The following is a 13,571-nucleotide window of genomic DNA, read 5'->3' as shown; positions in this document are numbered from 1 at the left end:
TTTCTACCACCAAGACTCTTACGTAAGAGAAGATAGAAGAATCCTTTGCTGGAAATTACATTCTAAAGTCTTTGGGATTCTCTGCCAAGTGGTATGCAAATGTAAAATGCAATTTTAGCAAAGGTTAGAGCAACAAAGATTAGGTTCTTAAATAATTTATTTGGAATAGATTAGGTGTTAAGTAACATCATATAGCACAAAGCGTTACCAGTTGCACTGTATTTGTTCATGATGACACAGATAAGAAATCCCCAAAACACAAACAAGAAACTTGACCAAAAAAAGAAATCTTTGGTAGAGAGATCTAGGGGAATACTTGCTGAGTGTGACAGTAAGGAGCCCCTAAACTGAAAGGAGATCAAAGAAAATGATGATATGAACCGAAGCAATAACAAGAAGGGAAGGTTTTTAGCATAGAAAATATAACAAGCATGTTGTGTTACAAAATTGCCAGGTTTTCTTTCCCGTTCCCAGTATGACAGGTGCTCACAAGATGTTTTTCTTCACCTTGGTGATGTGTGTTTCCTAGGATAGCAAGTGACTGATAGATCCAATAGCACTACCATGTCACAGCAGGAAGTGCTCTGATTAACTTGGACTAATTTGTCCTGCTGCAATTCCAGCAAGCCAACGGAAGGCTGGGAGGAGGATGTGGCTCATTACTTTTGAGATGCCAGGGATACCATGCAGAAGAGTCTGTGGCTCCATTTAGTCAACATTGAGGTGGGCAGAGATGGGGGGAAAGAAACCGTGCAAAGGACTCTCTGTGCCTTTCCACTCAGCTGCTCCCCAGGGCCATCCTGTCAGACCCTGGGATAAGCAAACTACTAGCAATGTTCAGAAAGGAAACCAAATCAATATGAACACTTTCAGTTGGTTTTTTTTTCTTTCTTTCTTTTGGTCAAAATCTGTCCAACTGGCATGCCTATACCTTACAGCACCAGTGCTGGATGGGTTCAGCTCTGTTATTGTCAGACCTTTGCTTTTGTCAATGCTGAGGACAGCTCAACATACACATAGCAGGAGCCAACCCTGGTTTCTTTGGTGCACCTGGTGCTTGGTGAGGCTTTGAAAGGCAGGTCAGTTTCAGGTGCCAAATCCCCTCATGCAGAAAGGCCATGTACATGTCGTATGCACAAACCCTAATTCTGCTTTCTGAAAGCACCTTTTGTCTCATGAACAACAGAAACAGCCCAGGGTCTTGCTTTGGCCTATGGGAGCTACTTTTCTTTACCAGTCGTGAACAAGTGTCTTTTCTAAGCCTTGGTCCACATGGAAATCAGGAGGCACTTGCGTCATTGGGAGCAGGATCTCACCTGAAAGCCATTCTACTTATACCTGGTATCATTTTCTCTGTTCTGGGCTGCTCATAAGTCACATAAGTAGACCAGGCTTTGGCTGGCATAGGTTATAACTCAGTCAGGAAATTAAAATTTATTTATTTGTGGGCAGCAATAACCTGCAGTGGCCACTTCCGTGAAACCTCTTTTCATGCAGGTTATAATGTAAACACCTACACTGTGATGGTTGGTGGTTTTTCTACAGGGAAATGACTCACAAATGGAAGATATTTACACCAGTTTCATGCTCTATTGGCCCATTTGGGAAATAGGAAAACCTCAGCTAGAGCAGGTGAAAGCAGAGAGTTTAAGGGCAGTCAGGAAGGTATGCATGCACAACCATCTACCTATTTTTGTCCACAAAGGTTTTCACATTGCATCTTTGAGGCCTTTCTCCTGGAACCTCCCTCCCAAAGAGGACCTTCCCCCATTGCTACATCTCCTACAGAAGAGCAAAGACATTGAATCACCAACCTCTTTGATGGGCTTTTAAGGCAGCTGGGGCATAGCTGACCATCTTCCTTCACATGCACACTCTCGCTGCTATGGGGGAGATTTACTTTGGCTATTAATCCCCCTGAAACTCATCTATGACCATATATTTTGTCATTTTAGATTGGCACCTTTTGCTTTAACCTAAGATTTAATTTTGTTTAATGTGCTCTGACATAAGGGATCTCTCCAGTCTAATGAAAAAAGATGTGGCCAGGTTCAAGGGCTAGGATTTACAACTGAAAAAAAAAAAAAGATCAAGCCAGAAATAAGATTCACAAGTCCAAGAGTGAGTGCAATTAGGCACTAGAAAAAGTCATGGAGGACTGTCAAATATCACATCTCTCAAAATCTTTCACTACCGAGGCCAGATGTCTGTTGTGGACAAATTTTGTGATACTGTCATAATTCTTCATCTCAATAGTGTTTCCTTGAAATAGCGTGGGAGAATAATCTCTTTCCCTGTCAGAAACACTGAAGGAATTTCTATGCCCTGATTTATGATGCAGATCTGGGCAGAAGACTCTTCTGGCTTGGATTCTGCCACAACAGCAGTGAGTGTTTCCAAGCTCCCAGAGACCGCAAGTTCTCCATCTGGACTTCCAGGTTTTGCACGACCATGTATTTCCTATCCTATTAAATAAAAATGAAAATTTAATAACAATAAATATAAATAAATAATCACAATACATAATCACAGATTCTGCCAGGAGAGAGGGACTATCACACTAACACCAAGAATGTGCATCTCATTGTCTGCTAGAGAGATGATGCCTCTGACCAACACTCTGCTATATTGCTGCTCATGCCAGGGCAGGAGACACTACAGTTTTCAATCAGTGTCAGCTCTTCCATGCTCTGCAAGTGTGGAGCTTGCTGGAAGAATCCCAGGATGCTGCCCCGAGCTGCCACTGCTGTCTGCTGCAGGCCTGACTCTCCCAGGACCTTGACGAGGAAGTTGATGTATCTCATGGCCAGACGGAGCGTCTCGTTCTTGCTCAGTTTCTTGTCTGGTGGGTGGGTGGGAATTAGCTTCCTCAGCTTGGCAAAGGCACTGTTGACATTTTGCTGCCTCCACCTCTCCCTGGTGTTGGTGAAGATTTTCCTTGTCATTCTTGAGGTGCTGCAAAGCAAAGGAGATGGTGAGTGAATGCTGGATAACCCTGGCTTTCACACAGGCTGCTTTTTTAGGGGCACTGTAACCTCTGAGCCAGTGGCAAGCACAGAGTGGTAGTGCTAGGCTTCTAATTTTTACCCTCTCTGGCTGGTGCTCTTGTCCTGCATGTCCTTCAAAGATTCACCCTGAAGTCATGATCAGAAGTATTAGAGATGCAATTGGATGCCAGAGTTCAGTAAGAACTTCACAAGGGAGGTAAAGGAGTTTAATTTCCTTATACAAGCATTTGTATAAAGTGCTGCTACAAGCCCAGCTTCTCTAGGCTCCTCAGAGTTCCCCTGCAACAGAATTCCCAACAGATAATGCATTTCTCATCCCACAGGCTGTGTGAGAGCCACACTGGCACTTTTTATGGGGGAAAGCAGGCAGACCCAGTCTGGCAGAACACATCCATGCGTTCCCAGCCTCATTTCACACCTCCCTGGAGTCTGCATCCAGCTGGCCCATGCTTGGTGATCCCTGGCTGAAACTAAGCCAGGTGAACATCTTCATGGGCCTTCAGTGAGCAGCCAGCCAACACCACAGACATGTGACTGTGGTTATATCTCCAGTGCTGCACCAGTCTGGTTCCCTACCCAGCCCACAATGGCTGCTCACTGCTGGTGTCAGACATTTTTCAGTCTGGCTTCTGCTTTTCCCTCTGAGAAATGCCAAGACTTAACCCACAAGTGCCGTAAGTGCATGAGGGAAAGTGTGATTCCTACAAAACATCCTGGCATCCCAGACAAAACCTCTCTCCAGTTGTTCTCTGTCTGCCCTCACAGAGCCAAATAAAGGGAGCCCTGTGCCCAGAGCAGACCTGGCAAAAAAGAGTACTGAGGCAAGTGGTGCACAGTGATTTCAAATGCCATTTACTAGAAAGATTGCCAAAAGTTATTTGTGTTGCCCTAACTGTTCTCCCACCACCATGGGAAAGTGTCTTATGTTCTCTCCCACAGCCCTGGAGGAGGCAGACTTCTCCATTTCTGAAGCAGCTCTTTATGCCAATGGCACACAGACAGTTGGAGCAGGGAAGAGCTATCCACAGCCAAAAGACTAAAGGACAAATGTTTCCACTTTCCCTCTTATGCATATGAAAACCTCAGCTTATTATACTCACTGGCAAACCCTTCCTTACAGTAGTCCTGTAAAGTGGAATGGGGAGCAGAGGGAAGAGCATCCTTCACCCCCAGGAAGAGGAAACTTTGGGATGACAGCCCAGTTGTGATCCTGTTTCCATCTGAAGCAGCCTTACACCATGTAAGACACTCAGGGTTCACCAAATTACGTGGTAAAAGTCCAAGGGAATAAAGAAACACAAATGTGACTCACAGTTTAATTGGGATGCCCTGTCAGGGAGCCTGCCCAGCTCCTTCCAGTCCAGTTCCAGTCCAGCACAAATTACAAGCTGCCAGGGGAACACAGCTGCAGCACTATAAATCCTGCTCTGCAAGTGTGGGGCTTGCAGGAGGAATCCCAGGATGCTGCCCCGAGCTACCACTGCTGTCTACTGCAGGCCTGGCTCTCCCAGGACCTTGATGAGGAAGTCAATGTATCTCATGGCCAACTGGACCGTTGGAGGATGCTGCCTCTGGTCAGGGATGCAGCAGTACAGGTACACCCCTGTGTACTGACACCACCTCACAGGCTCCTCTTGGCCCTGCCCTTTACACTGCTAACACATTTCTATATTGGTAGAAGTCTGACATTGCTGTCATATCTTTAGGGGATGAGAAAATTGTCTCATCAAAATGGTCTTCATCAAAGGCTCCTTTAAAAAACAAACCCTTATATTTCAGGTTGCTGAGAGTTTTTCTCATCTTTTGTAGACTTACGTTAAGACTCATTGCTTGATCCAGATGGGTATTATTGCTCTCTCTTTGGTGGTTTTTTTTTTTTTTTTTTTTTTTTTTTTTTTTTTTTGGTTGTTGTTGTTGTTGTTGTTGTTGTTGTTGTTGTTTTTGTTTTTTTAATTGTTCTACTCTGTGTATAATTTTTTATTTGTGCTGTGGGAACAAATCTGCTTGGTGCTTTGCACCTACCTTAAACATGTTGCATGTACCTTTCTGGCAAGAACATTGCCACATCAGTGCTACAGATTTAAACACTGTCTTCCAGTGCTTCGCTGTACTGCAATGTTTTCAGTGCCCAAGGCAAAACTTTTACCTTTACAGTTTTATTCTTCTAAGCAGCTGCTCAGATCCATGTGAAATGCAGTATGCCACCTGCTTCTTCTCTGTCTTCTCTTTTGGTGTTTATGTTGTTGTTTTAGTTTTTTCTGGGTTTTTTTTCCTTCTGAAGACATCTTTATCTGTACAAAGGTAGTTATTTTTTGTAATATAGGGGAAGTTATTTGGGCTTCCTTGTTTCTTTTCATGGGTTGACTGGACTGTATTTTGCCAGTCTTTTGGGGCTCTGCACTGTAATTCTGCCGTGTGGGTCAATGTTTGCTGTGTTTCTACTTACATCTCAGCTACAAAATACCAAGACAGAGTCTGCTTCTTTTCTTGCTCTTGCTGCAGACAGCCTCCCGCACAGCACTCCAGGAAAGCAGGTTAACACCCAGCTCTGGTGCTGTGAACATGCCCTCTTGTCCTGTTAGTGGTGTTATTGGTGGAAAAATAAACCCAGCCTACTCCTTCACGCCATGCTTTCTTTGTCTCTCTACTCATGCCTTTGGAAAGGACAATACTACGTTTGTGGTCACAAGCCTTGTCAGCAAACAGATGCCTTTGTGAGAACAGCTCCTGCTTTACACTTCAAAAACGTGTGTTTGTATTTTTGACATTTATTCGAGATTGACAAACAGCTCCTTTCCGAGTGCCTCCTCTTGCAGGGATAGCTTTATGGGGAGCTTTGTTTCAGGTGTAAGCCACCTCAATACGGCTCTCCACCTTAAAATTCTCTCCTTTTGTCCTTACCGGTGTGGGTTTCCTGTTGTTGTGCTTGGAGTTTCCATCAGAAACATAGCAGAAAAATTATCCTGGTCCAATCCTGCACTAATTATAATGTTTCAGCACAGCTTTTTTCTACAGTCACCTACACATCCCTCGAGTTCTCTGTAACCACTGCACCTTCTAGTTAAAATGCAGCCAGTTTGCTGGCAAGGGATCTGATTTCCATTTCTTTTGTCTCGTTCCCTTCCTTCTTTTCCTTCTCTCCAACCCTTCTCACCAAACTTGTCTTTCAATGTATTATTTGCAATCTCAGCTCTTTGCTAATTTTGCACAGCCAAGCAATATATTCTTTAGTGTTCTCTGATGCACTGTATAAAATACATGTCATCTACTGGTTGTGTTCTGCTTGTATCCCACTCGTCTGTTTTAAATCTGTGCAGAAATCACCTGTTTGTACAAATAATGTACAAATTTATTGCATTAACCTGCATATTTGGACTCTGTACTTTCTGCCCACCTTTCCTAACCACGGAATAATAGTCTTATATTTACCTGACAATTAAAAATCCAGAAAGACAGCAGCTTCAATTCAAGAGAATTAATTTTGCTCTCAGCAATGTAAATCTGGAAGTTTACACCATTTTCACTGGAGGAATTACTTTGAAGGACAAAATTTTGCACTGAGGAAAGGATTTATCTCCGGTCAAGAAGGTACATCCAGAAGTGGGAGGTAAATGCAGTTTTCATGAGCTAAGGTGCCTATCTGCAACATGTAAAGAGAATTATGCAAATAACCCCAGCGAATCTGCTCCAATGGCCAGAGACAGGGGAAAAGAAAAAAAAAAGAAAAAAAAAAAGAAAAAAAAAAAACCCAGAGGAAAAACAAGCGACCACCACCCACCAAACAGAACAACTGAAGTTCTTTGCACTCACTCACTGCCTACCATTTGAAAAATTTAAAAACGTGTGGTGGGCGGAATACTGGCTGTTTTTAATGCAGCCGCGAGTTTCGCCAGACAAAAGACTGAACGGCAGAAGAGATGAAAATCTCTCTCGTAGCAGCAGTTCTCACAGCCTCTCTGTGCAAAAGCCTTTCAGGCAATTCAAGCAGCAGCAGCAGCAGCAGCAAAGCAGCTTAGGCACAAAGCACATCTCTGCCAGACATTCCCCAGCAAATGGCCCCCGAGCCAGCGGTTAATATCTGAGGGCTGGCAGGGGACTCGCCGGCAGCCCGGCACTCAGTCATAATTAGCAGGATGCTATTAACTAAAGATCTTGGACGACAAAGTTCCTCCCTCAAGTTATACCTTTGACCTCGGTGAAGTTAAATCCATGTTGAAACTGGCCACTGGAGACCTACTCCTGCAAATCTTAATCAGACAGCAGATGCCTGCTGCCACCAAGAATTGGAGTGTTTCTAGTAAACCTACGGTGCCACGCCATCACTCCACAGGGGAAACCTAGTGCCTGCTAAAATTGGTTATTTAACACATTGCACTGGATTTTGTAAAGTCCCCCCAGCCCTTAAGTAAATGGCAACAGAACAGCAGATGGTGCCTGTTTCCTCTACCAGGCAGGTGTTTGTGAGCCCGATCTGCCGTAGGGAGCAAAGATTCCCCAGTTATCACTCCTTGCTGCTGTGCTTTATTCACTTTGCATCCCTGTGATTTGGGCAAGAGGAGAAAGAGGAAACTCACAGTTTCCCTCTCCGGTTTCACACAAGCCTCAGAGCGTGGCACTCAGCTTCATGCAGAGGGCAGGATTGAGCATGGGTCTCACAAGACAAAACAATGCCTATCGCTGATATGACTTTATTTTTTTTTTTCCATTCCCTAGGAGGAATAGACTTACTCCTTGCAGCTTAACCATGCACAGTTTGCTGCATGGACTTTTGGATTTCAGGGACTTTCTTTGGGCTGGGAGGGGAAGGAAGGGCAGAGGCGACAATGCACCCCAGCTTGATGGATTGCAAGGAGCAGTTCATCTCTGGGTACAGGTTCTTCCCCGCAGCTTTCCTCAGCTCACTCTCCCCATTGCCATCCCCCTGTATCTCAGTGCTGACCTTTCCAAAAGTGCCTCCCACCTGAAATCCCACAGGTGCATTGGTGGACAAGGACACGGAAGGATCTCAACGCTGAGAGTGAATGCTGGACTAGCAACCAGGGAGTTAAACTTGTCTGTGTTTCTGTGGTTCCCCTGCCTCAGGCAAATTCTTTTTTCCTTTTTCTTTTTCTTTTTCTTTTTTTTTTTTTTCTTTCTTTTTCTTTTTTTCTTTTTCTTTTTTTCTTTTTTCCCCTTGCACCTCCTTGACCCCCCCCCCCTGCTTATAAACCTCTGCAAGATTTGTGGGAAAAAACTGTCAATTGTATGTGAGAATTTGTGTGTTAGAGCAGACACAAGCAAAGGGTGGCCCAGCCTTGCAGAGCTGGTATAATGAATGAGAAAAGCCTTTCCCTGCATCCCCAGGGTAATTCCTTACAGTATCAGTGAACTTCATTTTATTTCAATAAGATATGTTTACTTCAGGAGAAAACAAGGGCTCCTTTCTCTGCCCCGTGCCTCTGTTGGAGGTGTTATCTGACAATCACACCATGGTATACAGTAGAGTAGAGCAGAGCAGCAAAAGAATTATAAAAACCAGTCCATGCTGACACAGTGATTTACCTTTTTTAGAGTCTGTAAATCTAGGACAAAATGCACGTGGTAGAATCTCTGCTTCTGGGAGCCGTCCTGTTTATGGGCAGCTTTTACAGAAATTGTCACAGCCACACTTGTGCTCTAACTGAACCTTTAGAAAATCACTGGAATCTTCAAAAGCAGCTGTGTGAAGGTCCCAGGACTAAGTCATCCTTTGTGTTTGGGGTTACTACACTGCACATGATCCCAGTTTCAAGGGGCAGGTCTTTCACCTGACCCAGTGCTGCCCCTGGGTTATTGAGCTCTGTAATCCAGTTAACCCTTTTGGAGGGTGCAGGTCTTCAGCAGTGAAGAGCTTTCTCCTTTCTGAGAAAAAAAGACTCCACAGACACCACAGCATGCACACTGTGGCATCATGCCCTCTAGGCCTGCCTTGGGAAAGGAAGATCTGCAAAGCAATGAATGGGCTGCCACCTAGATGGAGTTTGGGAGAGCACAAACTATGTGGCCAAGAACTTGACAATGGTGATAAAGATGTCGCTCAATAAAAGGTTTACTCTGCACATGGGAGTGGGAATTTTTGGGGTTTGGCTTTTTGTTGTTGTTGTTGTATTATTTTGATGTGTCTCCCTTCTGCTCAATACTTCTTATGGTTCTTTGCAGAAAGATGAATTGTACCACAGTTTTACACCAAAAAAATAAAGTACCCACTCATGGGCTGCAACAGCTTTTGCTAAATGGAGCTCCAGTGAATTGGCAGGGCCTGACAGCTTGCTAATCTGAGAAAGGAACACTCTGCCAGAAGGTTTAGCCTTTCTTTGCTAAAGTTGCACTTGTGGTATTTCTGTTCCAGAGAATATAGGAGTCTCTCTTGGAAAAGTGCTTCTCTGGCCCGAATGACAGTTCCTGTGGGTTTCCTTTAACAACAGTCTCTGCCAAATTAACAGCCCAAATACTACATAGAGACATCCTCCCCATGCTTTAAGGCAAGCATAGAGAAGAAAAATAGTTAGGTTCTGCTCGGGGAGTTCTTCAGGTCTCTTTTTCTATTTTTTTTCCCCAGACCCAGTGTGCAAACCCCTTTTCCATACTAATATTTCTCCCACCTCATCACATCACTCATTCCTGCCTCCCTCTCTCTGCCACAAGGCAGAAGGGCAGCTGTGAATAGCAGAAAACATTTTCCCTGCCTGTGTATGTAGGGAAGTCCACATCCTCCTTCCTGGAAGGAAAGAGGTAAGTGAGAAGTCGGACCAGATGCTGCATGTCTTACAGCTCAGCAGAGAGCAGTCTGCAGCAGCTCATGCTGTTAGAGCAGTTGTTGGGAGCAGAAAGGGGAAAATCCAGGTCTGCAAAGGACATTTGCATCATGGGGAATGTAGATATTTATTATGTTTGGACATGGCTCCCAAACAATATTTGCTTTTGCATTCTATCCATGTCTTCTCTGAGGCTGGTGGCAAATCTGTCTGTGACTGCAGCCAAGGCAAGACTGAAGGTCTGATAGCATCCAGTGCCAAGTCCTGCCTTTTTGCCAAAGCTCAAACCAGGCTGCTGACCTTGGGTCACACAAGTGCCTGCTGTGCCTAAGAGCGGAGGTCACCTTGGGCACGGGGGAACGTGGCCACCACGGCAAAATGTAGCTTGTGAAAGTGATATACAAACAACTGCAAGACAAGTAACACAACCCCATTTTCCCCTGAATGTCTTGCCAACCTCTGTGGGGCTGCTCCTGAGAGAAACAGCAGCACGAAGATCATCCTTGCCTCAACCACCTGCCTGTCATGCTGGCTCTGTGAGCATTTCATTTCTGGGATCACCTGCTAATATCACAACTACCATAAAGATTTATGTGAACAGGCAGTAAAAAAAGCTGCTTTTATTTTAGGGCATTTTTTTTTTCTGGTTGGTTAGCTTTGCAGTTGTTTGTTTGTTTAGTGCTTTTTTTCCCCTTTTTTTTGTGTGTGTGTCTGTATAAAATAATGTAGAAATGCATGGTGGTAAAAGAGTCTGAAAATTAAATATAGTCTTGTAGTGTAAAAAGAAAATCAGGAAGGACAGTTACTTCAAAAAACATGCATGTTTTGCTTTTTATTAACTTTCTCAGGCAAATAGCTTTGTGCAGAAGGCTACCCTTGGAAAAGAAACACATTTTATATTGGCAGTTTCAAAAGTTTTTCGCAAATCTGAGTTACTAATATTTAACAGAAGAAGTTAAGTAAAAAAAAAATGCTAAGATTTTCCTCATAAGTGCACTGTTGAACTGAGGAAAATTCAAATGCCTATATATTTTACATCTGCATCAGCTGTAACACAGATGACCAGTAAAGTATGGGGATATTTTTAAATATGTGAGGATTGGAATTTAAAACTGATTCCTTCCACCTTTACCTATTGACACTGTCAGTGAATTTCCACAGAGTCTAGTGAATAATTATTACATGATTATTTGTGCTTTTGCAAGTAATTTGTTTTAAATATCAAACAGCATTGGAGAATTCACTTAAGTTTTTCACTTTGAACTCAGGGAGTCTATGATGCTCTGTCTAATCCTTTTGCACCAGTGCAATAATTCTGACTTACAGCTGTTTGCAGTGCTATAAATGAGTTTGCCTAGTGTGTAATTATACAGATGTAAGAAAGTATAGGAATAATTTAAAACAGCGATTATAAAATCACTTTCTTTTCTTCCACGTCTCACCCCCAAAATTTCTCTCAAAGGCAGTAAAACCAATCAATATTTTCTTCTGGTAAAGTTGACTCACTGAGTCCCTGTGGATACTAGGAATTTGGAAAGAGACAGTACAAACTGTCTCTTCACTTGATGAAGTGCAGCCATCTGTAAGTGGCTGTTTGTCAGATGAGATTCTGTACTCTTAAACTTTTGATGACAAGGACCAGAGGTGCCACAAGAAGAAATGAAAATCCAGCGAATTGATAAAAGGCCACTGCAGAAATCCTTTCCTTTAAATATATTTTCTGCTCTGAGGGGAAATTTTGGCTTTCCTAGGAAAGTTGCAAGATAAGCCAAAAAGAGAGGAGGATAGCTGTAAAGAGAAGAGGCCGTTATCACTTACTTTTCTGGTACTTCTGGAACTTTTCTGGTGCCTCTGGAAACCTGGTCAGGGGGTGAACAGGCAGCAAAATCAGGCGCTTCCTGTGATTCTTTCCCGGCTGCTTTTCCAGTGCCTGGCCACAGAGCTTGCTCTCGCCGGAGTCAGCCTAGCGCTGGTCCCAGCTGCCTCATTTATAGAGTAGCAGGTCCTTTGTCTGGCGCGTGTCACCACTAGTCCTGGCAATCCAGGGAGCTTGTTTTGCATCTCCCAGGAGATTCTCTCTCTATCTTGCCTTTTCTCTGCTCACCACATGCCCCCTGCACTTTTCTGGGGCTGGTGTGAGGTGGTAGCTGGATCCTTCTTTACCAGCTTTAGTCACTTAACTCAGTGACTCTGGCTAGGTCAGGTGAGCTTTGCAGGAAAGGCTGGAACCAGCATTAGCAATAATCTAATTTCCCCCTCTTCTTCCTCTTCTGTTTGGAGAGAATTATTTTTTTTTTTTAATTTTACTTATTTATCCAGCTCTGAGCCTTGTCAGTGTTTCCAGAGACCGAATGGCTCTTTCAAAAGCCCTCTTTAGCATGGCTCAAAACTGAGGAACAGGCTGGTGCATTTATTGCACTCCCAAGCAGGAGGAAGCTCCTGCTCTTCTCTGACAGGATGTGAGGTGAAGCTGGGGAGTGAACACAGGCAGGCAAATGGATCCTGCACTCCCTTCTTTGGTGGAAGCTCCCTCTCACTTGGAGTCATGGCTGGCACCTTCTGCAGCCAGAGGACAGCAACAGCTGCTGCTGTCCCAGTGCTGCCCCAAGCTCTGGCTGCCTCACTCTGTGTGACAGCAGGAGGCCACAGGTGTGAATTCACACCTTTTCCAGCCTGCCCTTCACTTCAGGGCCCAGGCAGTGCACTGAAGGTTTAACTCATGCTTTTACAGCAAAGATGAGTCAGCACCATACTCCTGTGGCTAAAATGTAGGGTCAGTGAAACACAGATTTCTTTCTCCATTGCTGGGGTGTCCCCAAAGCTTCCTCTCTGCTCAAGGACAGCAGGCAAGCAAGGTGACATATGAGTGCAAAAACCCAAAACCTGTGGAACAACCCCACCCCAATCATGTGTCTATGTCCATGACAGAGACTGGTCCATCAGCCTCACCCTTGCCCTGGGTAGCCATTCATTTATGGGTCAAACACTGGCACAGGTTGCCCAGAGAGGTGGTGGGTTCCCTATCCCTGGAAACACTCAAGGTCACTTTGGATGGGGCACTGAGCAACCTGATGTAATTGAAGATACTGCTCAGTGCAGGGAGGTTGGACTAGGTGGCCTTTAAATGCTCCTTCCATCCCAAACCAGTCTTTGTTTCTATGAAAATAGTCATAAAATTTCCCCAGGCACAGGCCAACTAGCCTTATTGCAATCATATGGATCCTTTAGGACCCATCCAGTGCTTTCTGCTCCTCCATCCACTTCTCCATTAAGTGCTGGGACTTTGCTTTGGATGAACATAAGAGCAAATATGGAGAACAAGAGCAAGATACCTGCATATGCCCTGGAGCAGCAGGAAATAGCCTGGGGATACAAAGGAGAACAAGGGGTGGGGAAGGAGAAGCCCCAGTTCATCACCCTGCTTTCATGGGATAGGAAATCTTGCACCCAGGATAAGCAGCTTTAGGCATACTCCACCACCTCCCTTTGCCAAGTCCCAGGAAAGCTCAGCTATTACCCACACTAGCTCACCCCAAACAGTAAGATAGCTCAACAGTGCTCACCTATTGGGTTTTTAAAGGCACTGAGAATGTTTCAGCTAACAAGATTGCTCCATAAATATTAATAAGCTAGCAGTGGAATGATGCAGTTGCTCTCCAGAGAGAATGAGCTTCGGGTCCCTGCCGGGGCAGAGCTGTTCCCTGCAGAACTCGACTGAAGGTTCAGCCCTTTCACACGGTAAATTAACGATGGCACTACAGCCTGAAAGCTGTGTCAACCGCTTCATTTA

General features: G+C 44.4%; 1 protein-coding gene across 1 annotated transcript; it reads right to left on the bottom strand.

Annotated features, from left to right (window-relative positions):
- Positions 1–2,591: 2,591 nt before the first annotated feature.
- Positions 2,592–11,688, bottom strand: TAL2 (TAL bHLH transcription factor 2; the record flags this gene model as incomplete). Its single annotated transcript, XM_083882927.1, has 2 exons — positions 11,600–11,688; positions 2,592–2,955 (listed from the first exon to the last, which is right to left on the bottom strand). The coding sequence occupies exon 2, from the start codon at positions 2,943–2,945 to the stop codon at positions 2,592–2,594; it is 354 nt and encodes a 117-aa protein (XP_083739053.1). The 5' UTR covers positions 2,946–2,955; positions 11,600–11,688.
- Positions 11,689–13,571: the final 1,883 nt, after the last annotated feature.

This window comes from Zosterops lateralis (assembly GCF_965231275.1).
Source record: "Zosterops lateralis genome assembly, chromosome: Z".
In the NCBI taxonomy this organism is placed as follows: domain Eukaryota; kingdom Metazoa; phylum Chordata; class Aves; order Passeriformes; family Zosteropidae; genus Zosterops; species Zosterops lateralis.
The sequence above is the reverse complement of the archived record's forward strand: the minus strand, read 5'-3'. Positions and strand labels throughout refer to the sequence as shown.